Source organism: Mustela putorius, unplaced genomic scaffold (assembly GCF_011764305.1).
Source record: "Mustela putorius furo isolate JIRA1106 unplaced genomic scaffold, ASM1176430v1.1 tig00003853_pilon_pilon_pilon, whole genome shotgun sequence".
Classification (NCBI taxonomy): domain Eukaryota; kingdom Metazoa; phylum Chordata; class Mammalia; order Carnivora; family Mustelidae; genus Mustela; species Mustela putorius.
The window spans coordinates 33936254-33960113 of record NW_025422005.1 but is presented as its reverse complement, the minus strand read 5'-3'; the positions used below and the strand labels follow the sequence as shown (position 1 = coordinate 33960113).

General features: G+C 52.1%; 1 protein-coding gene across 4 annotated transcripts; it reads right to left on the bottom strand.

Annotated features, from left to right (window-relative positions):
• Positions 1-1211: 1211 nt before the first annotated feature.
• Positions 1212-21433, bottom strand: IPO13 (importin 13). Of its 4 annotated transcripts, none has more exons than XM_004740548.3 (20): positions 20557-21428; positions 18071-18807; positions 12615-12755; positions 12348-12489; positions 12073-12239; positions 11741-11861; positions 11507-11654; positions 10905-11086; positions 10798-10824; positions 10483-10617; positions 10148-10291; positions 8819-8899; positions 7919-8056; positions 7644-7740; positions 4631-4683; positions 2331-2397; positions 2184-2242; positions 1948-2037; positions 1472-1653; positions 1212-1380 (listed from the first exon to the last, which is right to left on the bottom strand). In XM_004740548.3, exons 1-20 carry the CDS (start codon positions 20638-20640, stop codon positions 1284-1286), a joined length of 2892 nt encoding a protein of 963 aa, XP_004740605.1. In that variant the 5' UTR covers positions 20641-21428; the 3' UTR covers positions 1212-1283. The 4 variants fall into 4 exon arrangements, 3 of the variants coding, with proteins under 3 accessions (XP_004740605.1, XP_012900201.1, XP_044920315.1); XM_013044747.2 differs by having other exon boundaries at positions 8819-8878; XR_006601739.1 differs by lacking the exons at positions 1212-1380; positions 1472-1653; positions 4631-4683 and having other exon boundaries at positions 1955-2037; positions 20557-21431.
• Positions 21434-23860: the final 2427 nt, after the last annotated feature.

Here is a 23860-nt window from a genome sequence, read left to right as displayed (position 1 = left end):
CATTCTTGTGCAAAGATGGGTAAAAAACAGGGGAAGGAGTGAGACAAACACGGGAGTAACTAGTTCTCCTATCACCTCCGAGGAGACACAAGGTTCAGGAATGGAAATGGGGAGATCCGAACCCTCCTCTTAAGATCTTACTGAGGAGAAGGCTGGATATCTAAGAGACAAGGTCGGTGGAGACGGAAAGGGGCAGAACCCTGCTAAGGATCAACAGCCATCCAGGAGCTGTCCTTGGTCCTGACTGAGCCTTGACCATCAGGAGCTGGTCAGGTACCACAGAGGTGGAGCGCTCTGGGTATGAAGACAGCTCCAGGTTATGCATTCCTCTTCCCCTGTGGGCTGCCATGCTTCCTACCACACATGCTCAGCCCCACTTTATATATCTTTCCTCAACCATGTGCAAGTTTGGCCTCCATAACCCCATACAAGAAACCTATCCTGGAATTGAAAACCACTCTCCATTTCCTCCCTTCAAGCTGGACCCTGCCCCACCTCACTTCAGCCAAAAGCCCCAAGTGCTCTATCTAGGAAACCATCCATTTCCATCAGAAATGAAAGTTGAGGGACACCTAGGTGGCTGAGTCTACCTTTGACTCAGGTCATGACCTCAGGGTCCTGGGATTGAGTCCTATGTTGGGCTCCTTGCTCAGTGGGGAGCCTGCTTCTCCCTCTGCCTGCCACTGCCCCTGCTTGTGTATGCTCATGCTCTCTCTCTCTCTGACAAATAAAAATTTTTTTTTTTTTTTAATAAATAAAATCCTAAACAAAAAAAAAAGAAATAAAAATTCCTCCATGCAGCCTTCCCTCACTGGTCCCATTCTCCCAGCTTAACATGGTGGCTATGGAGTAGATTAGCCTTTGTTCAGAGAGAACAAAGCAAGGCAGAACTAGGGGGCTAGTGCTCAGCATTGTTGATTTAATAAATGTATGCATGCACGAATGCTGGAACTAATTTAATGGGTGGCAGTGTGGGTGGGGGGGAGGTTGGTCACATTACTGCAGGACCATTCCAACCCAAAGGCAATGGCAATATTATGAACGGCTCCAGCCTAGGAGGCTTTGCTACAGTGGATCCCTTCTGCTCTAGGAGCTAGAAGTTGGCCCCACAACTCCCTACAAAGGCCTGGATCCAAACATTCCCTCATTCTTCCCCCAGGCCTTCGCCCAGTTAGGTGGTGGTGGCAGAGGAAAGGAAGCCGAGACAGCAATGCAATGAAGATCCAGGTTTACTCTTTGGGGACAGGGAGGGGTGAGGAGGCGTAGGTGGGACGGGGCGCCCCTCAGTAGTCAGCTGTATAATCTGTGCCATGAAGCCCCCGGCACAGCAGTGTGAATTCCTTCACCATCTCCTTCACCCGCCTCTTGTTCACTCGCTCACTGAAGAAGGGAAGGGAGATGAGGTTAGTACCATCCACCACTGCCGCCCTCTCCTCTGGACCCAAGCCCAGGCCCCGCCAGCTCTGCTCACCGAAGGATCTGCTGGCTGAAGGTGTCCTTCTGTTCAGGGCTGAGGCGGGCAGAGGGAAAACCGGGTGGCTGCAGGGCCTCCTTGATCCACATGCTCAGGAGGCTGAAGCAGTGTTTGTTCAGAGCAAATAGGATGTCGGCAAAGCAGTCCATGAGGCTGCGGGAGGCCTGGCCCCCAATGGCCTGAGGGAGATGGGTTTTCAGCACACTAGGGCCTTGCACCTTTTGTGGCAAGGGTGCCTAGCCACATCCCACCCACTCCCAAACAGTTCCTCAGCCAAACTGCACATGACAAGTGAATACTGTTTTCTGAGAGCTGGCTGATCCTCACAGCAACCCTAACAACTGTCAGCCATTTAACTGATGAAGAAACAGAGTCAGAGAGTTTAGGGAACCAAAGGCCCCAGCTTCCCAGAAGGGCAGCTGCCTTGGCAGTGAGGGGCACCCCACCCCCCTCAAACACTGGCTCCATCTCACCTCCAGCACTGCTATGAGCAGCATACGGCCATCCTCTTGAACCACTTTCCCCACGGGTTCTACTTCCCCACACCGAGGCAGCAGCTCTGTCTACAGAGGATGGAGAGGCCTGTCAGCCTCAGCTCTTTCCCCACTCTCCCTGGGGACAAGACTGGCACACCACATCCCTACCCTCTGGAGTCCTGAACAGGGCTGGGTACAGGGTGGTGGGGGTCAGGACTGAGCATGGGACTCACAAAGAAGCCACAGGAGGCCTTGACAGTAGGTGCCTCGGGGAACTTGAGGGCCAGCACAGCTGCAGGAGAGGCAGAGGCAGATCAGATAGGGCCTAAAGATCCTCCTGAAGGGGCCCCAGGCCCTCCTGTCCACCTGGCCCCACTTACCACACTGGAACACAGCTTTGACATCCAATCGTTCACACAGGAACAAATCTGGCTTCCGCTTCAGAGCCTGCAGGAGGTGGAGCTGGTAAGCCCAGCCCCAACCAGCTGCAAGGACCAACCCCCCTTGCCCCCCACTCACCTGCCACCCCAGGCCCCAACTTCACGCACCATAGGTTACAGGCTGCCAAAATCAGCCACCCAGCCATCTCTGGGGGACCCACCCCATCCCACAGTTCAGTAAGTCAGGAAGGGAGCAGCCAGGGGATACTATGTACATGTACGTGTACTTGAATGCACTGGTGTGTGTGAGAGGTTCGGGGGGGGTTGTCACAATACAGAAAGCTTGGGTCCCAAGTCACTCCCTGAGCAAACATTTATTCTCCCCTCCATCAAGGTCAGATCTCCTGCAGGTTCCAGGTAGCCAGCAGTGACTGCTTTGATTTGGAGGCAGTCAAAACCCCCTGGATTTGTTAACAGGACAGCAGGAAGAGATGGCAGCTGGATGTGAAGCCCAGTCCAAAAGCACCCCTCCCCACATCCCACCTGCATTCCTCAAACACCCTCCAGCTTAGAAATAGGAAAAGTAGGGTAGGAGCCTTGGAGCCAATGGCCCCACCATTCAACCAGGACACCCTGTGTCCAGGCCCTTCTCAGCCACACCCAGCCCAGGAGTCAGTGCTGCCATGTGGGGGGAATGGAAGGATGGCCAGAGAGCCCATCCCAAGTGGCACCAGGACACGAATGGCAGGCACATCCTCAGGTCACAGGAGATACTCTGCACAGCTCCAGCAGTCATCAAACACTGCTGCTCTTCAGCAGCCCCCCAACGCATACCATGTAGATGCCTAACCCCCCATCCCCTCACATACATTTCACTACCCTAGGTTCATTCATGTACAAACACACTCTCACGTACCTTCTCTGGGAACACCCTACTTACCCTCAAACACAACTCTATCACATCCCTTATACGGACTTCCCTACATTTGCAACACACCCTGCTACATATTCACACCCCCAAACCTCCCCACATCCCCCAGCCATGTCCACATGCCCACACCTTCAAGCTACCCAGTCCTCTAGCATATGTACTCTCCTGACATACCCATCCACAAACACACATATAAGTGTCTCACCCCCAAGGATGCACCCTCATAGATACCCACACACATCCATCTAGGCCCAGAACACACTCCCTGTTTCCCATTCCCACTGCGCCCCACCCCCTCTACTAGACTTGAGTTCTAAGAGAGTAAGAACTGTGCCTGCTTTTGCTTACCATTACATCCTCAGCATCTGGCAGAGTACCAAATGTGTATTACACACTCAATAAATATTTGTGGAATGATTAAGCAAAGAAACATCATTACCCCAACCCACAGGAACCTCCCCATCAACCCCACACTAACCCCATGTCCCCATAGCTCAACACATGTATCTTCCACAACCTACATCCCCTAATACAGACCTACTGATACCACTACATACACTCCTCCATTAAAACACACACTCCCACAGCCCAACACACATACCTCCAACACATATCACTGTCCAAAACCCATCAATGCCTAATGCACATCAATATACAACATCCATCAGTGCATACGCCCACACTCAAGTACACATTTATCCCAACACAATAGCTGCTCTACTTAGAGCAGCTCCATGATTTCTGTTTCCAAAGTCAAAACACACAAATAAGGTCCAACACACTTAAACACACACCAAACACAAACACATCCCAACGCAGTCTCACAATGGAGCCAGCACCCCACCTCCCAGCAGCAGCAAACCCATCTGCCAGCCTGACTCAGGACTCAGGACTCAGGACTTTGTCCCGAGCACATTCATCTTTAGCCCCTCCCTTTAGAGCTCCTCCTGGCCACCTCTCCAGAGCAGGCTGGGGGCACTGAGGCAGGCAGTTCCCGGCAGGAGCACGGGGACAATGAACCCCAGGCCCTTTAACTCCAATCTTACCCCTGAACTTCTCAGGCATCACAGCTGCACAGGAGCTGCTGGGCACAGTTACTCCCCCTCCCCCACCCAGGCCAGCCCAGCTCCCTCCCTTCAGGATCGCCTCTCCCTGGTCTTGGTGGAAGAATGAGCTAGTTGAGGCAAAGGGGCACTAAAGGAGGATGTTGGGTTGTCAACTTCCACGGAAACAGATGAAGAAACTCTATTCAACTGAACAGAAAAAAAATTTGTCAACAGAAAGCTAAAAATAGGCTTAAATTGAATTTCAACATAAGAGAAAGAGAAAGAGAGAGAACAGAACGTGAATGAATAAAACTAAAACACACCTGTGCCAGGAGTTGCATAAATGAATCAACAATATCAGGATGATCCCTGGGCCCTAAAATATAATAAAGATGGAACTTAAGAAAAAATTATACAAACAGCAACTCAACCTCATATAGTTATGTGGGACTGAGAGCCTGCAGGGAGACAGCGTGGGGGCACATGAGCAGCAGGAAGCAAGATAAAGAAACAAAACATACAAAAACCATGAACTGGGAGAAGCCCAACAGAAAGAGACGGCAAAGTGAAGGACGGGCCTGCCCCAGCTCCCTCCCAAGGGGCCTTCCACCTACTCCCCACTCCTCCTCAGGCCAGTCCCCCGAGTGATCCTTTGGTGCTGGAGCAATGTTGGACTCCACAGAGCTGAACAAACAACCCCCACACTCTTGCTTCAGCCTCTGGCTGGCTGGGGTGGCCCTACACTGCCTCCTAGCACATACCACCCCACACTCGCCATCAAAGAGGAGGGCAGGGTTGGTGGGAGGTCAGTCCTTGGTAACTCCCATGAATGCCTGGCCAAAGGCCCCGGAAAGGTGAGGGCATCAGGGCCTGAGCAGGTGCCCTCTCACTTCCGTGGCCTTAGAGCTCTGTGTCTGGCCAAGGAAAGGAATCTCCTGGGTCTACTTAAACCAGAGGACTTCTCCTTGGCTAGGGCAGGGCCCAGTATGCTGTGGAGATGGCTGGCCAAGCAACTGACAGGGTCTGGGGAAGAAACTGTATCATGAGGCCCAAAATGAGAGCCCCACCCAACAAAGTCCCTCCACATGGACACCGACTCAGCAGAGGGCCAGGCTAAGGGCTAAACCACCAGCTCCCACCATCTGGACACACGAAGTAAGAGGGAAACCAGTCAACATGTCACCTCATGGTGCAGTGGGAAGGCAGAAGCTGAGAAAGGAATGGCAAGACTGGGAAGTGTAACAGGTAAGAGGGCCATTCTGTCCTGCAAGACAACCAATAAGGCCAACAAATCTGATTGCCGTTGGACACTAGTCTGCTTCCAATGCTGTTGACACCTGTGGTAAGGGCGAGGCATGTGCCTAGAGGGCTGCTTGGGCTGCTCCACTCTGAGGAGGAGGCACCGCACAAGCATCTGCCTGAAACACCACTAAGGAGCTGTGTGATCTTGTGCAAGCCACAAATGCCCAGTTTCCCCAACCATAAAGCAGACCATGAGCTCTTTCCTGCCTCCCTCTCCAGGTTACAAGGAGCCACTGAGAAAGCCCATCTCCTTCACACCTGAGCTCCGAGTTACTCAAGTCCTGGAAAGTGAGGCCCAATGTGCCCCATGCCTGGGTCCCCCTGTGGACAGCATGTTTGATATTCAGCAGATGCCCTGCTAGCAGTAGGCCCCAGACAGTGGGGAAGAAAAGCTCCAAGGGCAGGGAGACCTCACCCTCCTCTCTTCAACAGCGTCTGATACCTACTCTACTCTGGCCTTGTTCTGGGCACTGAGGAGGCAGAGAAAAGAGCCTCAACCCTGCCCTTGAGGGGCTTAGTCTAGGGAGAGAGATGAATACACAAAAGCAGATTACTGAGTAGGACTGGTGCCATGTCAGCAGTGTGTACATGATGTAGTTCCAGCCCAAAGTCCGGAAACACCCAATTCTGCCCCAAAGAAGCCTCTGAGGACCGATGCGTGGGCAAGGCTTGGAGGAGGGGCGCTCACCCAGTAAAGGGCACAGGGCATTCCAGTCAGAGGATCAATGGGACAGGAAGGGAGAAGTCGGTGTGGCTGGACTGCTGGCATGTCGGGGACGCTGGCAGAAGACACTGAGGAGTAAGCAGGAGCTGCATCATGTGGGTGGGAGTGGGAGGAGAACCTGAGGCAATGGAGAACGACAAAAAGGGTTTCCAGCCGGGGAGGAAAATTATTCAGATGTGTGTTTCCTAAAGAACATTATAACTGCAGGGTGCAAAGAGGGGCCTGGGGAGAAGGGCAGATGTCAGGGAAAGCAGTTAGAAGACTGCTGAGGTGATCCAGACACCCCACACTGAGGTGTGGTCATGGAGGGAGGGGAGAGGTAGGCAAACTATGGGATAATCAGGGTCCAGGACCACCCAGACTTGCCCCCGACTAGACATGAGGGGTGGGAGAGGTGGAGTTAAGGATGGCCACACCTGGTTTCTGGCTCAAGTTTCTGCCCACTTCGTACCTACCCACAGCCCACTGGAGCAGAGGCCAGCATCATGGGACCACACATTGACCATATAAGCAGAGAGCACTCTGGCTCCAGAGGAAAGCCCTGGTGAGCGCCCAGCCTATGACCACAAATCCAGGCAAGACTCATGAGGCTAGCAGAGCAGCACCATTTCTTTTCCAAGTTAGAAGCCTGGGGTAGACAGCAGGGGAAGCATGGAGCCCCCTGCTCCCAGCTCTCTCAGGCAGAGGGCCACAGAGAATAAAGCGCTGGGGCCACAGCCAAAGGGTTTCGACCTAGAGTGTAGGGAAAGGAACCAACACTCCCTGAGTACTTCCTGTGCAAAAAACCCAAAGTCAGGGGACCAAAAGACACTACTTTCATATCTATAACAACCCTATCGAGTACATGAAATCTCCACTCCATGGACATGGAAACGAAGGCTCCACAAAACAAAGGTAAGTGACTTGCCCAAGGTCACACAACTAGTTGGTGGTGATGAGCTTAGAATCTAGGTCTATCTGACTCCAAAGCCCATGTTCTTTCCCCTTTTCATTATATCCCATAGAAAAGGAGCCAGCCTAGTGCCCCAAGTCCCTCAGAGCTCTGGCCCCACCTTCCCACACATCAAGATCGGCCCTGAGCCCAGCAGGCCAGTAGAAGACATCATTCACTCTCTTATCCACTTCAACCTAAGATGTCAGCTATTTGTAGGGTGACAATTGTGCTGTGCTTGATCCTGTAAGTTTCCCATCAAGTCCCATGTGCAACTCAGGGGATAGAGGAGAACAGAGTGGGCAGCTTTGGCTCCCCAGTCAGGGAAGCAGAGGCAGTGGCAGTGGCGGCAGCAGCAGAGACCCTGGTCAGGACCTACCTTGCTGGAAGAGAGTGAGTGTGACGGAGGTGACGAGCAGGAAGAGGGCCTCAATTGGGGGAAAGTGGGCAGGTTCATGAGCAAAGATGTGGACCAGCTACAACAAAGCAGGGAATGCTGGTCAGTGGAGGCCCTGTCTCACAAGAACTGGCCAGCATCCCCGGAATGCAGGTCAGGACCCCTGCCAGGGCACCCATTCACCCCATTCCACCCATCCACCCCATCCCAAGGTCAGATGAAATCTAGAATACTGCTGCCTCAGTCAGAAGGCCCACCTGTCGAGTGAGGTCAAGAGCAGAGGCCTGGGGGATGGTGCTGTACATCCGACCCAGCATCTCACACAGCTGTGGCACCATGGGGGCAAAGTCATCCAGCAGGGTCTTAACGGACTTCTCAAAGATAGCGCATACCGCCTTGGGAAGGAAGCAAAGGGGCCCATGAAATAGACAATATTATGATCATCAAACTTGCCAAGAGACTAGATCTTAATTACTCCAACCACTAAAAAGAAACTATAATTATGGGATGTGATGGGGTGCCAATTATCATACAATGGCAATCACATTATAACACAGAAATATACCAAATTCACATGCTGTACACTTAAATTTAAACAATGTTAAACATCAAATATATTTTAAGAAAGAAAGAAAGAAACCAGAAAGTAAAGGGGCCCTGGTTAGCAGTTCACAATCAGCTGGAACAGAACTAAAGCCCTGCACAGAGGAGGCCTAAGGAGGGACCCTTACCTATAAGCCTATCCTGACCCTGCATGTCAGGAAGGTAAACAAGTCTGACCCTCACCCCAAAAGGCAGGAGTCAAAAAGGCCCTTCTCAAAGGGGCAGAGAATAGAACTTTGCAACTCAAGTCTTGCTACTTACATCTCCACCATTTCCTCTCAGAGAGCAGCAATAGCAAGAAAATCCTAAATTGAAAAGGGACCAAAGGCAGGTCTCTGATTACAAAGCGGACCCCTGACTATCACTCAGCACCAACATCATAGTTCTTTGGTCAAGTACTTTGTGATACTGGGAAGTTCTGAATGTCTTCCCAAAAAGTTCCTTGTACCTGTAGTGCAAGATTCACCTCACTGAGATGGGGCAGCAACACTTTCCTCCTGCTCCATATCTAAGCACAGTCACCATGTGAGTAGACAGCAAGGACAGGGGCTCACCTCCACCACCTGGGCATCATTCAGCCATTTGCTCAGCACCTTCTGGATAAGCTGGAAGACCTGCTGCAACACCACAACCACCTGAAGACACAGGAAGAAGTGAGGTGCCCCCACCACACTCTCGCCCACCCGAGATGGACAAGGTAATACAAAGCAAGCTGGAAGTTCAACTCTATTACCCCAGATTAGACATTGAGGACTCAGTGAATGGGACCTTGGGGGAAGGGCTAGATCACTGAATCCCCCATGAATGAAAGAGAATATCCTGAATTCTAAGGATCATTTTAGAGGAAGCCTCAAAGTGCAAAGCAGGGATATTATGAGGGCCTCAGAAAATTACCAAAGCTTTGTAACTTTAAAAAAAAAAAAAAATTCTCTATCCATTTCTGCTCAGAAAAATCCTGTTAGTGCCAAAGCCTAAGGGCTAGCCCCTGAAGAAGTGGAGAAGCTATGTCACCCAAACAGGCCTAGGGTGGAGAGCCCCAAGGTATACATATATATGGCAGTTTATGGAGGAGCAGAGAGCAGATTGAGGTCCTGGGAGGTGAGGGAAGGCAGGACAATGACTATCATGGAAGGAGAAGGGGCTCTGTTGGAGGATGCTGGCCCAAGTTTGATCTAGAGCCAAAAGGGAAACTGAAACTAAGGTGAGGAGTTGAGGAGAGGAGCCAGGATACTGTGATTTCCTTTTCTCCAGGAGAAACCCTGGGAACAATGACCCAAGCAGTCTCCCACATTTATTCAGAACTTTATAGTATGCAAAGTACTTTCACATATGGTACCCAGCACAGCTCTATGAGATGAGCAAGCCAGAGTCTGACATTCATGGTTTTGAATGGAAAGCTGATCAAACAGCTTATAAGTGGTCACCCAACCTCCATGTGCCTAAGCTTACCATGGTACTTGTCACACTGCTTTGCAACAATCTGATTACATGTATACATGTAGAGCATGTAGGTATCCCCAGTGCCCACAGGGAACAGTGAATAGTGAAGTAGAAGTTGGGAGTTAAACAGGGGTCCATAATTACATCACTTAGGAGGTTGAAGGATAATGCCAGTGTCCCCCATGGGGCGAAGGAACCACAATGACATCACCCCAGTTGGGTTGAGGACAAAGACAACATCGCCCACAGGGTTGGATGAGGCAATGACATCACTCTCTATAGAGTGAAGGGCAATGATAAGGTCATTCACAGGGTCAGAGGACCAAATGCATCATGCCTCATGGGGCCAAGGGAACAATGACAATATTACCCATAAAGTTGGGGAGAAACAATGACATTCCCACAGGGTGTATGGTCAAGGGGACAATGGCAACATCACCCACGGGGTTGGGTCCCTGTGGCACTGGCAGCTTCCGGAGCTCAGGGCCTTCATGATCGTCCTCATGATGACTGACATCCAGTGTGGTGAAGAGGTTGGAGAGAAGGCCCAAGATGTGGACAATGGCCAGCTTGTTGGAAGGATTAGGCTATGGGGAGAATCAAACCAAGCTCTGGATCTCCCAGCCTCAGTTTGGCTCCTGATCCCAGCCCTGACTGCCAACTCCAACCCCACCCACCAGCAGCCACAGCCCACACAAAGGGAAGCCCATCCCTGCCCTCTGGCTACCCGTGTGTACACACACACACACACACACACACACACACACAGCTCACTCACTATCTCCTCTGCTAGCTTCTCCAGCTGCTGGATGTAGGGCGAGATAAGTGAGTGCAGGTTCTTAAGGATCTCCTCCACCTGCAGGGCTGACAGCAGGAAGCCCAGTGCCTGCATCAGCCACATGCACTGGCTCGTCTGTGGGGCAGAACACAGAAAGTCAATCCTGGACATATCTGGCCATGGGTAGGAGGAATGAACCTCTTGGGGGAAGGTTCCAAGAACAGGAACAAAAGACAAGGGGTAGGAAAGGGCAGAAGAGGATTTCCACAGATTTCCACAATATCCCCAAGGACCCCTAGAAACTTCTGGGCTCACCTTGTGGATCTGTTTCATCAACACATCCTGGAGATAAACAGAAGGAATATGGGATCAGTGGAGTGCAATGGGCCATGAGACCCAGCCCCACCCAGGCCCCTGCATACCTGGGAGACAGCCACAATGTTAGCAGCATAGGGTGGCAGGTCATACTTGCATTCTCGGCAGATCTTCTTGAGGGTGGACACAGAAGAGACAGAGAGCTCAGGATTGCCTAGAGCATGCAGTACAAGGGGCAGAACACTGTTGATCATGACAGGGTGGTCAGCCAGCCATTCAGACAGAGCTCCTGGGGGAAGAAGGAAGAGGGGAAGATATTGGAGGCAGGCCAGGCTGGCTTTGTACCATGTTCCTGTGAGGCACACAGAACTTCTGGCAGGATCAAGTTACAGTCTTAGTACTGAATAGGGAAATATGCATGCACATCCTCAAACAGGAGCTTTATAGCTGAGAAGCAGGAAGGAGTTACTCAGAAGAGGCCTAGCAGTGCTGTTCCATTGAAAGCAAACAAGCCTGACTGAATTGCAGCTCAGAACACTGTAGGAAGGACCCCTAGATGTGCCAGGACAGTCTGTTGGGTGCAATGCTGACTGTGTGTGTGGGCATGTGTGTCTCTCCCATTCTGGACAGGAACCAGCAGGCTGACTGTGGCTAGGGATGGGTGCCTGTGGCTCTGGAAATGTGCTCATGGGTGTGTGCCAGGTCTCACCAATGGTGAACATGACAGTATCCGCCAGCTGCACGTTGCTGATGCTGATCCGTGGAATGAGGCCAATGAGCCCAGGCACCACATCAGAATAATTGACATCGATGGTCTCTGCGATGGATTGGAAGCCATAGAGCAGGGCCTCTGTGTGCTGAGGAAAGAGGGTGCCACTGGCTTGGCTGAGGAGGAGATTATGACAGTTCTGGGAGGGCTGAGGGAATCAGGTTTGGGAGGTACCTGCCAGGAGTAGGGCTCCTCTGAGCTGGTGAGCAAACGGCCCAGCTTGTCATAGAGGTTGCTGAGCAGCTCGGCCCCCAGCATCTCATACACATACATGAGCGTATCTGAGATGTCCACCCTAAGAAGCAGATGAAGACCTTATACACTGCCCAATCTTGCCCCCAAGTCCAGAAGCCCACCTCCACCAATTCCCTCATAACCCTGCAAAAGTGCCTAGAGAATAGAGAAAGGAGCCCCAGGTTTCAGGAAGGCTGGTCTCGGGTTCCTCTCCTTATTGCCTTCATCAGTTCAGGACTCTATTTAGAGGTAGGACTGCCTGCTACCATCACCTGTAAATCCGGAACTGTTCCTTCTCATCTGAGGACCAGAATCCGTATTCCTCGTCAGAAGGGAACTGGGCCTTGTGCAGAAGCACATCCACTAGCTGGAAGTAGACTGGCCGGTACACCTGCTGGTATACAGCCTGCTTCTCTGCCTCGAAGGACAGAATGTCATCCTGAGAGAGCCAGGGAAGGAAGTTAGCCACCTAGGCACCAGGCCCGTAAGTCCATGATCTGCCTTCTATAATTACAGCTCAATCCTACTGGAGGTCACACAGACACACCTGCAGCGTGTACCAGAAGGTGAGGGTCAGGGAACTGGTGGTCTCGTTGACAGGGTAGTGGCCAGGGATGCCAGTACAGAACATAATCATGTTGACAAGGGCCAGGAAACTCTGCCAGTGCTCCACTTGATCCAACAAGGCCCTTGGAAGGAGGACGTATAATAAGGTCATTCCACCTCCCCCAGTAGGGCTTCATAACTCCACCTCTTAGAGGGCCCTGCTATTCCCCACTCCTTACCCCCCACCCGCAGCTGCCCCACTCCTTACCGGGAGTGGTTCTCGCCCAGGGCCACAGCAATGCGACAGATGCCATGGGAGGTCTCCATATCCCCATTCTGAACTGCCTGTCTCAGTTGATCTTGCAGTCCCAGCACCAGCGGGATGAGTTTCAGAAGTGTGTTCACATACCTGGAGGCAAGAAGTTAAGGAGACCCATCAGAGCTGCCTGCCCATCCCCCACCAGCTTTGATAGAGACGCACATTCTCTCTGTCTTCCAGCAAGTCCCCTCCCCTACATTAAACCCAAAGTGAAAAAGAGATCAGGGCCTACAAGGTAGCTTTAATGCTGCCCATGTTGGGGAAAACCTCAGGTCAGGAGCCTACCTCCAGGAGAACTCTGGGAAGAAAGTATAAGAAGGTCAGTGTTGAATGGGTTGAATTATGTTCTCTAATTAGACTTACATTTGATGCTGGCATGGGTTAAGACGTCTGGTGAAGTTGAAATGAGATGCACATATTTTGCATGTGGGAAGGACATAAATTTTGGGGATTAGAGGGCAGACTGTTATGGGCTGAATTGTATCCTCCCCTCAGAAAGTATGCTGAAGTCTTAATCTCTAATATCTCAGAATGTAATCTTATTTGGAAACAGGGTCAGTGCAGATGAGGTCATAGAGTAGGGAGAGCTCTACAACGGGTATCCCTAAAAGAAGGCAACCACATGAAGACAGACTTACAGGGAGAATGACATGTGATGACAAAGGTAAAGATTGGAGTCATGCAACCGCAAGCCAAGGAACAAGACTGCCAGCAAACCGCCAGAAGCTAGGTAGAGGTTAGGAAGGGCTTCCCTATAGATTTTCAGAGGAAGCCAACACTTTGACTTTGGACTTCAAACCTCCGCAACAGTGAGACAGTAAATTTCTGTTGTTTAAAGCTACCCAGTGTACTTTATTTAAAGTGGTACTTTATTACGGCCCCTCTAGGAAACTAATATAGACAGTGTTAAGGGAGACTGAACAAGGATAGGAAACAGAGGAGTTAATACAGGCTCAGGAGCCCTGATCAAGATTTCAGGAGACACCGACAGCATCAATCCCCACTGTCCATTCCACTCCCTGCCACCAAATCCGAACTCCTTTGTACTCTGGTGGCAGTATGAAGGGAGAGCAGTAGATGATGAACTGGAAGACAGCTAAGAGGCAAAATGGTCAGGACTTGATGACTGACTGGATACAACAATGGGGAAGAGTTAAGGACAGCTCTCAGGTTACGAGACAACTACTAAGATGGTGGAGCTGTTTACTGAGGTCAGGAGAAGTGGGTGGAGGGGGATAGTACTAAATTTAATGGAAGGCCAGAAGGTGGTAAGTTCAGCATTAGGCATGTTGAATCAGAGGTACCTGGTGAGATCTGCAAACAGAAGTGTCCAAAGAGTTGGATATGAAAACCTGAAGCCCAAGAGAGAAGCTGGAGCAGGAGACAGTCATGGGCAAACAACTGATAACTGAAGCTATGGGAGCAGATGAGCACTGAATGAGAGAAAAAAGGGTCCAAGTCAGAGTCCTGAGGCACAATGATCTTAAAGGGGGAGCAGGGGAAGCACAGTATACAAAAGAGACAGAGAACACTAGCTCCACTCACTGGACCCCTCTCCAGCAGCCTGCTCTGTGGAAATCAGACTAATCAGAGGAAATGATACTCTCGGCAGGTTGGGGGATCAGATGCTTGAGACCCTCTGCTACCAATCATAGTGTCACCAGAGCAATCTATGGAGAGGAAGGGGGACTGATGTACCAGAGGAGTTCTATCTGTATTCGCCCTAAGCAGGCTGCAAGGCAGGCAGGTAGTCTCATAACAACAAGAGGCAACCAGCCCAAGATATTGGCTTTCTCCAAATCCCCATTCTGGTGGGACAAGGTGCCCATGCGAGGATACCCCCAACCCAGAGACAGCCCTAGAGGGTGCAGCTTGGAGACAGCTGGGATAGCTTCAGTCTCATGACCCTGACACAGGCTGCACCACCAGACAATGGGTACCTTCAGGCCAGACTCTGGCACAAAGAGCAGGGGGAGGGCCAAAGCTCTGGCCTGCAAGTTTCCCAGCAGCTGAGATGGGGGCAGGAGGTAGTGCTTTATCCCCAAGCATCCCTACCAAGGCTCTCTCACACCTGCTGAAGTTGATGTACCCAGCAGGTACTCAGTCTTCACTGGGTTCTTGATTTGTCATATTTGAGTTGCATAATAGGCTCAATCACGGACAATATGGTCCAGAAGGGCTCCGAGTATTACTCAAGGTCATACAGTAACTTAGAAACAAATGCCAGGCTGGGGCAGCTGCTTCTACTGCAGCAGGACAGCTCTTTCAGGACCCAGCCTGAATTTCTCCAAATGATCTATGCAAATCTCAGTCCATATCTCAAATTTGAATTGATAAGAGCCGCCAAGAGTCTGTCTAATTTCACCTTCTCTCTTCCCCCAGCCCCCAATGAAAAGCTTTTCTAGGATTAAAAACGCATTTTCAGGAAAAAGAAAATCAAGGCAGAGAGAGCCAAGCAGCTTCTAGAAGAGTGGGAAAGGGGACCTGAGTGCAAGCTCAGTTAAGGGGACAGCCAACGTCAGGACACCTGGGGATAACAGTGGCCAGATGACCCAAGAGTCAAAACCACAGGTGACTTTCTCAAGACAGAGTCCTGGAAACTAGACTAACAGAGCAAGGCCTAAACTCTGACACCAGGCTGGGTGCAGCCCACCAACAGGGAAAACACTAGTTTAGATTTCCTACCACCTGGGCACCTATTCCTGAGAACTGTGAGTAGGCAGAAGAACAAGTCTGAGGCTTCTGGAGGCTTGTAGATTTCGGGGAGGGAGATAGAGAGGATATCTTTAAGGCCATGGCCGAGACTGGGTTTAAGAGGCCTAGTTCCCACTGGTCAGCTCAAGCTGCCGGGGCAGGGCTGCTAGAACTTGCTGGCTGCCACTCACACTGAGCTCAGCCCAGACCTGCAATTAGAGCTCTGGGAGGAGAGCTGAGAAAATGGGGAGAGTTGCTAAGCAACCATGGGGGCTGCAGCCAATGGGCGCTCAGGAGGCTGTGGGTTCCCTCACTGGCTTCTTGTTCGCTCATTCGTTCAGAGGAGAAGAGGCATCAATTACCTGCCAAAGCCCTCGAGACTGGCTGGGTGGGTAAACCTGGGTGTATCCAAGGACACCCCATATCACCCATGCAGTGGCCCCGGGCAATTCCCCTTAGCCACTAACTGTCCGAGCCCAGCTGGCACTTGAGCTACAGGCTGCTGAGGAAGGCTAGCCCTGGGACTCAGCACCCACCTTGAGTTGGAAAACCTGGGAAACCACAGGAAAGACAGACTAACTACGAATGCAGTAACAAATACCATAAATGGTGGCAAGTACCATTTATGGGGTGTACAGGAACCACAAGAGACCTTTCACAGACCTTCTCTTCTTTGATCCTCATACCAAAATATTCTTTATAGAGCACCAGGAGCCCTGTACATATTATCCTGTTTAAGCCTTTACAACTCTGTGTGGTTGATACAATCACACCCATTTTACTGATGAGGAAACTGAGGCTTAAAAATGACTTACCCAAGGTCTCAGATCTAGCAAGCGGACCATCTGAGATTCAAACTCAGACGTGACAAATGCCAAGGCTGGAGCCATTAACCACTCTCTGATGCTCTCTTTGGGTGTTTTCCCCTCCAACTCTGTTAAGCGTTTCTAAAGCCCATCTCTCCTTCTTCTTCCTCTTTTTTTTTTATTTTTTTATTTTTTAAGTAGGCTTCATGCCCAGTGTGGAGCCCAACTTGGGGCTTGAACTCACAACCCTGAGATCACGACCTGAGCTGAGATCAAGAGTTAGATACTTAACGGACTGAGCCACTCAGGCTCCCTAAAAGCCCTATCTCTATAGTGTTGTTAGTGTCTCCAGTCTTACCCTGTCCAATCCAACCTATACTAAAAATCTCATTATGCCATTTTCTCTGCTTGAAATCCTTTAATATCTTTACATCCTCCTCAGGATGAAGACCAAAATCTTAAACCTAGCTGACAAGGTCTTGCATGATCAGGGATCAGACCTCCAACTGGCCCTTAAACCCTGCTGTTTAATCACCCCCACTCACCAGGCTCTCTCAACACATTTTCATTGCTCAGGCTCTTTAAAGCACACCTCCTCTGGGAAGCCTTCCACAACCCTAAGATAGGGTTAAATGCCTCCTCTGGGCTCTCACAGTACCCCCAACCCTGCTTTCTGCATTATGGCATTCATCTCATTGACCATCCTTGCCCCTTTAGGTAGGTGTGTTAGACTGTGAGCTCCTGGCTTGCTGAAGTCAACCCATTCATCTCTGTGCACCGGGTGCCCAGCAGAGGGCCCAAGACACAAACAGGTGCCTGACAAACATCTGCACAAACAGCTTACTACACTCACCTTCTTTCAGGCCCCTGTGGGTACTACGGTGCTGCCCACCACAGGCCTTTGCCCCTGCTGTGTTTCTGAAGTCTGGAACACTCACTCCTCCCCTGACCTCCCCCACCCCGCTCCCACCTCTCACCATTCAGGCAACTCCTACTTCTCATCTGTTCAAAAAATACTGAATGCTACCAAATGCTGCCAGGCACAGTGTGACAAAATAAAATGACACAGTGCCCATCCTCACAGAGCTGAGAGACCAATGGGGAGACACACGGTAATTTACAATGAAACTGCGTTATAGGCTAAGAAGGAGAAACAGTAGGAGCTCTGAGATGAAATAATTGAGGAGACCAAACTTAGTGTTAAAAATCACTGATGGCTTTCCCAAGAAAGTGAAGTTTCAGCTGAGGTAGATGATGTGCCAAGTACATGGGATGGTTTAGAGGCTAGAAGGAGCATGGGACAGTCAAGGAACTGAAGAGATCATATGAGAGTGAAGAAAGGAGTGTGGCATGAGAAGAGGCTAGAGATGAGCCACAGTGTGCAGCACCTTTGTGAATCACATTAAGGATTCTGAACTTCATCCTAAGAACTGTAAAAAGCCACTGACGGGGTCTGAGCAGAAAGGACAAACTGGATCCTCATTTTCAAAAGACCACTCTGGCTGTGGGGTGTGCAGTAAAAGGTACAAGAGTAAAAACCAGGGGACTAGTGAAAAAGCTCTGCAGTAATTTGGGGAGAGAGATGATGACAGCTTGGACTAGGGTGGTGGCAGTGGAGACGGAAAAAATAGATTTGCAATATGGTCAAGAGTAGAACAGCCAGGACTTGGCGACTGATTGGTGGAGAGAAAAAGAAGAAAGAGTCAAATATTGTAATGAATAATTTGTTGGATGGTTAGTTGTCTGTCTCCCTCTCTGAACCATAAGGACCACGTCTTGTTTGCTTCCTTGTGTATCACCAGCATAAGAGCACGTATGCCGTAGGCACTCAAATAGTGTTTACTGAATGGATGGATGGATGGCCAAGCAAGCTGTCCTTCTCTGGGAAGATGGGGACCAGCTCACCTCTGGGCATCAGGCTGCGAGATGGCATTGACAATGGCCTCCACACTGCTGTCGAAGAGCTCTGAGTCCTGCAGAGCAGCAAAGGCAGCCTGAATGAGCGCCTCACAGTCCTGCAATGGCACCTCCAGCTGCACCCAGCTGGAAAAGCACTTGAGCACCTTCTGACGCACACAGCTGGGTGAGCTGGGCTGCTGTAGCAGCTGCTCTAGCAACGGGAAGACAGCCCCGCACTCCACTGCCAGGCTGGCCCGCACCAGGCCTTTGCGATACTGGGGAAGACGGCTCGTCTGGAACTCCTCCGGCAGCACTGTCAGCAGCTCGAGCAGGGCCAGGCAGCGGCCCTGACCATCCACCGGTGAGTCCTCAGCCTGGAAGAGCCGTACCATATCTGCCACGGCACATGGCCAAGCGTCAGGCATCATGCTGAGAGCCAGGGAGGCCAGTGCCACACAGAGCCGAGTCAGCACAATCTTGGAGCCACTAGCAAAGTGGGTGATCTGGGTGAAGAGCTGTGCCTTTAGACTTTCATACTGGTCAGTGGGTATGTCACTCCAGTAGCGAGAGATCTTGATGTGCAGGGCACTGGCCCCAAAGTACTGGATCTCAGGCACCTTGTCGGGCTGCAGTAGCTGCCAGCTGAAGTGCCAGGCCTGTGGGGAGACCTGGGCCTGCATCAGCCATTTCTGAGCCAGGTTCTTGTTCTCAATGTTGGGATCGTAGTAGAGCTGGTGCAGCGCCTGCAGGACAGCACAGGACTGAGCAGGTGCTGGGCACTCTGGATCCTGCCAGAGCCCAGAACAGAGGGTATGACTTGGTCCTGCAAGTGTGCTCTCTCTGAGGGGCTGAGCAGGAAGAGCCCAGGGCTCTACAGTGTTTTCTGAGCCCAGGGTTCTACTGATATCTTGAGAGCCTGAACTCTGCCCGTGCTCTACCATATTCTCTTCTCCTTATAGCAAAGCATTATGGGTTCAGAGAGCGAACCTCCACAGGAAGTCAGAAAGAGGAGGTTGAGCTCCCCAAAAGGGAGACACCTGAGGTAAAAGACAAGGCCCAGGTTGAAGGAATGGCTCCACAGGGATGAAGCTAAGCCCGAGTAGAACATGGAATAGCCTGAGGGGCCCTGACCCTCCCAGGCACAGCTGCTCCCATCAACTCCAAGACTTCTCTTCAGCTCCCCCAGGATCATCCCTAGGTCACTCCAGATGCTGGCACCAAAGCCAGTGTGAAATCTGAGCAGGGCTAAGATTTTGCCTGGCAGCCGTAGGCCAGAGACATACTGGAAGGGAGGGTGAGCACAGCCCTCAGAGAGCACACGTGAGGGTCCAAAAAGCTGGTCAAGAAGTCTTGGCTAGCAGCCCTGGCAAATGCCTTGTCTGGAGCTCTCAGCTAGCCAAATCCCCAGGGCCCCAATTCCATAGGGACTTCACACAGTAAGAAAACAGTGGTTTGTCTCCCTGGCAGCACATGGAAGAGTGCGCCACCATGCCAACACCGCCCAGCCCCAGGGAGTAGAACAGCCAGGTCAGGACTCTGACCCCCTAAGCAGGCTCCATTCAAGTAGTCTTAGCCCAATCTGTACTTCTGACAGCAAGTTCTAGCTACTGTCCCTTTTTTGACCACTCCAGGATGCTGAGGCAGGCACAGAAAAGCAGAAGGGTTGCATTCTTGCATTTGGAATGGCAAAAAGGGATCAAGAATAAGAAGTGAATATCTGTTACCATTCCCCGCTTCCCAGCAAGGTAACCCTATCTCCCCATACATCACAGTGGGGAGGCATTTCTGCATCCCAGGCCTCCGGGGCAGAACACAGAAAAGAACCAGAGAAGCAGTTAAAAAAAGATGGCCTGGGCAGTGGGAGAACCTGGGAAGGCCATGGCAGGAAGCTGTGTGGGCAGGAGAGCAAGGAAAGGACCCTGAGGCTGCCAGCAGGCCTGAACCCCTTGAACCCAGCACAAAACAAAGGGGGCCAGCCCTTCCCGCCTGCCCAGGACTGGTCTGGCCTCCATCCAATACAAGAAGGACCCTTCTTCAAGAAAGTGAAAACAACCCAGACTGTTTTAGTTTCAGGTAATTTTCTGAGCCCCTGGGTCACAAAACATGTCCAGGATGGCTCAGCATCTGTAAGGTTCCTGGAGACTGAGCTGCAGGTCTCCTGGGTTCTTGGTTTCTTACTGCACTGCTCATGCCGTTCCCATGGAGCTGGAGAATAGCCAGTGTGGCTATAGGTCTAGGCCATCAGCACTCTGGAGGGACCATCCCAAGACCCTAGAGTATCCACAGAGAGCCCATGTCTAAGGAAAGCCAAAAATAGACCATTAGGACACCACTACACTGCTGTGCATGCCTGCCCAGAGAGACAGCAAATGCCAGGTGCTCTGAGGGCACCATCCCAGCAGGCACCCAGCCCAAGCCTGGGCTCTGGCATTGGTATCAGTCCCCAAAACTTCTGCTCTGTCACTGGACCGCCCACCCCAGGGCCCTCATACCTTCTCCACGTTCTCCACAGTGAAGTCCAAGGCTGGTGCTGCTCCAGCCCCTGTAGCCCCTGGCTGCTCCTCCCGCCGCTCCATTTTTGCTCCCTCCCCAGCAGGGAGGTGGACCCTGACCTGTCTCCTGCCCCAGCCCCTTGGCTGCTGGCCCCCTGCTAAACCCCGGCTTGGGTCCCCAGGAAGCGGTGGGGTGACAGGGGGCCCAGGGCGGGCATGGCTGCCGAGGCCTCCCCACCTCGGTCGGGGATGGGGGGCTTGCCAGAGGCCAAAAGGGTGCTCTTAAGAGGAAGCCAATGAGGGGGACTCCGAAGAGGGAGCCGTCAGTGAAGAGTTCGCAGGCGGGGGTCCCGGTGGTGGGTTACGGCTCTGTCCCCAGAATCTCTGAGGAAGGAGTCATAGGGAAGGCAGGCCTGTGGGGGAAACCGAGCCCCTGGCCCGTGAGAGGTCACAGGGTCGTTGGTCTGTACCCACAACACCCTAGTCTGAGGGAGCTCTCGGGTCCTACGAGGAGGTCACGGGGTAGGGGGTGACGAGGGAGAGAGCCCTTCGCGGGTTACGGAGGCGTCCGACGAGGCGCAGGGGTGCAGCTTCGCGAGTCTAGGGCGAAGAGTCCGTAGAGTTGAGGGGCTGTGGCAGGTCCCCTCCGCTCGGCCTGGCCCGCGCTCTTCTCACCGCCCGGCTCCGGCCCCGCTACCGCCGCCGCCGCCGCCCTAGTGACTGACAGGCGAGCCGGCCCGGCCGGGACGGGGCGGGGACCTCAGCGAGGCGCGGGCTGCCCCCAGCGCCTGTTCCCGGCACGGCCGACTCAGGCGCCACCCTCCCCCCGCGCCTGCCCTGGCCCGGCCCGGCCCGGCACAGCCCGGCACGGCCCAGCGGAACTGCGCAGAAACTCATTCCGGGTCTCTGGTCTTGTCCTCGCCCAGGCCCGCGCGCCCCCGAGCAGGCGACGGAGCGGCGCGGCGCTCGAGGCCCCCACTGAGCCAAGGCCCCGCCGCTGGGTACCCTGGGAAACGTAGTCCGCATTGCGGCTAGCGGGAGGGCGGCGCCTTGCGGCAGAGGTCGGGAGCACGTGGACTGGGGACCCGTAGAGCCCCGCCGGCCCCAGACCTCCGGCCCGCCTCAGGGTCAGATCTGCGGGAGGCGCTGATGAGCAGTTCCCTAGGAGGACGTGACCGAGGGGGCCGGTGGTTTGAGCTGGGAATGCAGGCTAGAGGAAAAGGCGTGCCTTGGGGCTTGGCATGGAGGAACAGGTCACCGTGGTGCCGCGCTGCCGGCGCCTCCTGGGGTCCGGGAAGAGGGCAATCTGGGCAGAAGGCATCAGCACCGCCCACAGTAGAAAGGGGGCTTGGTGCGCCCCAGGAATAAAAAAGGACGGCTCTGCGAGTGCTCAGACCAACCAGGAAACCACATACCATGGACAGTACTCGGAGAATTTCCTAGGGTGCTTGGAAGCAGCTTCTCTTTATGAGTAATTAGAATAAGAATAGCTCACATTTAAGTGCTAGGAACAAGTAGTACTTTGCATACCTAAGTCTGATTCTCTGGACAACTCTGCGGTGGGTTTTTTAGTCACCATTTTCCGATGAGGAAACAGATCGAGAAAGGTTGAGCTTTCAGCTAGTGTAGCAGAGACCAGCATAGATCTGGTTGACTGCAGACCCCAGCAGACTCTACTCCTTCACTTCCACTTGTCCTTATGTTAACTCTTATTTTTAAAGTTTATTTATTTAAGTAATCTCTGCACCCAACGGTGGGGACCAGACTCACAACCCTGAGATCAAGAGTCCCATGCTTTTCCGAATGAGCCAGCCAGGCACCCCGATCTTTTATTAACTCTTGCCAGTGATCCCAGCAGGGGAAAAAATGATCAAAAGGGAAAGGAGGACTTGTATTTGTATTCAGTGGAGGAAGCTGACATTGGCAAATACCTGCTAAGGCTGAAGAAGGTGAGTGCAGGCTTCCCTGAGGAGGAGAAACTTGGTCTGGGCTTGAAGAATAGAGAGAAAGGTGTAAGGAGAGGGGCTGGATTAGCTCGGCGGCGGTTTCAAGTGGGCAGTGATGATTGGATTTGCATTTTAGAAAAACCTATCTGTAGGATGTAGGATAAATTGAATTCATCACTTGGGTGTGCAGGGAGTGAATCCCCCGGCTTTCATCAGAGTTCCTAAGGACTTTACAATCCCCAAACAGGTTAAGAACCACTCCTGTGACCAAGAAAAGTGATCTCACATAGTGCAGATTCTCCTAGATCTTTTCTTTGATCCCTTAGCTTTCTACACAGCCTCTCCTTTCCCAGATGAGACCTCAGTGAGTCAGCTGGTGCACATACACTCTGTCACAGGGGGAAACAGGACCATTTTTGGACAAGAGAGGAAGAAAGCCATTGGCAAGTGCAGGGGGCAGCACGTGGAACCCCACACCTCAGTTCCTGGATGAACCAAATGTTCAGGGAAGTTTTGGGTGCTCCCTGAAGCTTTAAAAACTGCCATTTCAAAGCTGCTTATAGTTTTCCATTTTATAAGAGTTGGTGACTTGATAGCCCTTTGGAGGAGACCATAGCTTGGTTCTGGGAAGACCACTCAAAGGGGCAATGTAGTTTTTTTGCAAATGTGAAACAAAGACTACGGTCAATAATGGAAATACCACCTGTGGCTTCCGGGAGTGGAAAGTGCTCTGCCTGGTGAGTTCACATGCTAGTGACCTCTGCTAAGTTGTAGGCAGAGAACTACGGCTCTGGAACTTGTTCCTTTGGGGGATAGGGGCTTTATTTTATTTTATTCTTTAAGAGGGATTTGGGTTCTTGTGGGACCGTGTTCTTCTTAGAGAAGGTACAGTTTCAGCTGGGACTGTGTGAAATGTTGGGCGCAATCTCTCTGGGGCCCAGAATGCATCGTTGAGTTGGAGGGACCCTACTTGCTCAAGGACTGGCAATCAGGACTGTTGAGAGCCAGCACCCTTGGTTTGGGTTCTGACCTGGCTCTCTTGCCAGGTCAGTGCTGTCTTGAGCATTTTCAGAGGTGGTTTCAGTCTGTCATCTTTAAGTGGCATTGAGAGCTGATATGACCACTGAAGGGCAGGGTCTGGAGGGCTTGGGGGCTAGGCCAGGATTTCAAGTCTTTCCAGCAGGGGCTACCTGGACCCGATGACCCTGCTTGATGGGATGTCCTCCTTCATCCCCAACCAGGGCCAGGGCCTAGGCCTCCATGAGGTGTCTGCAAACTGCATGGCACTGGTTCCATTTTCTTCGGGTGCAGGTGGGAAGGGCTGGGGACTGAGGATCCTCAATCAGTTTGGAGGAAGA

What these genes read in the sequence shown, in the direction of transcription:
- IPO13 (XM_004740548.3), bottom strand. Translation starts at nt 20,640, where the DNA reads ATGGAGCGGCGGGAGGAGCAGCCAGGGGCTACAGGGGCTGGAGCAGCA. An exon ending in CTCTTGACCTCACTCGACAG is followed by an intron (nt 7,741 to 7,918) that starts GTGGGCCTTCTG and finishes GCTTTGTTGTAG; the next exon opens with CTGGTCCACATCTTTGCTCA. An exon ending in TTCAGCCAGCAGATCCTTCG is followed by an intron (nt 1,381 to 1,471) that starts GTGAGCAGAGCT and finishes TCCCTTCTTCAG; the next exon opens with TGAGCGAGTGAACAAGAGGC.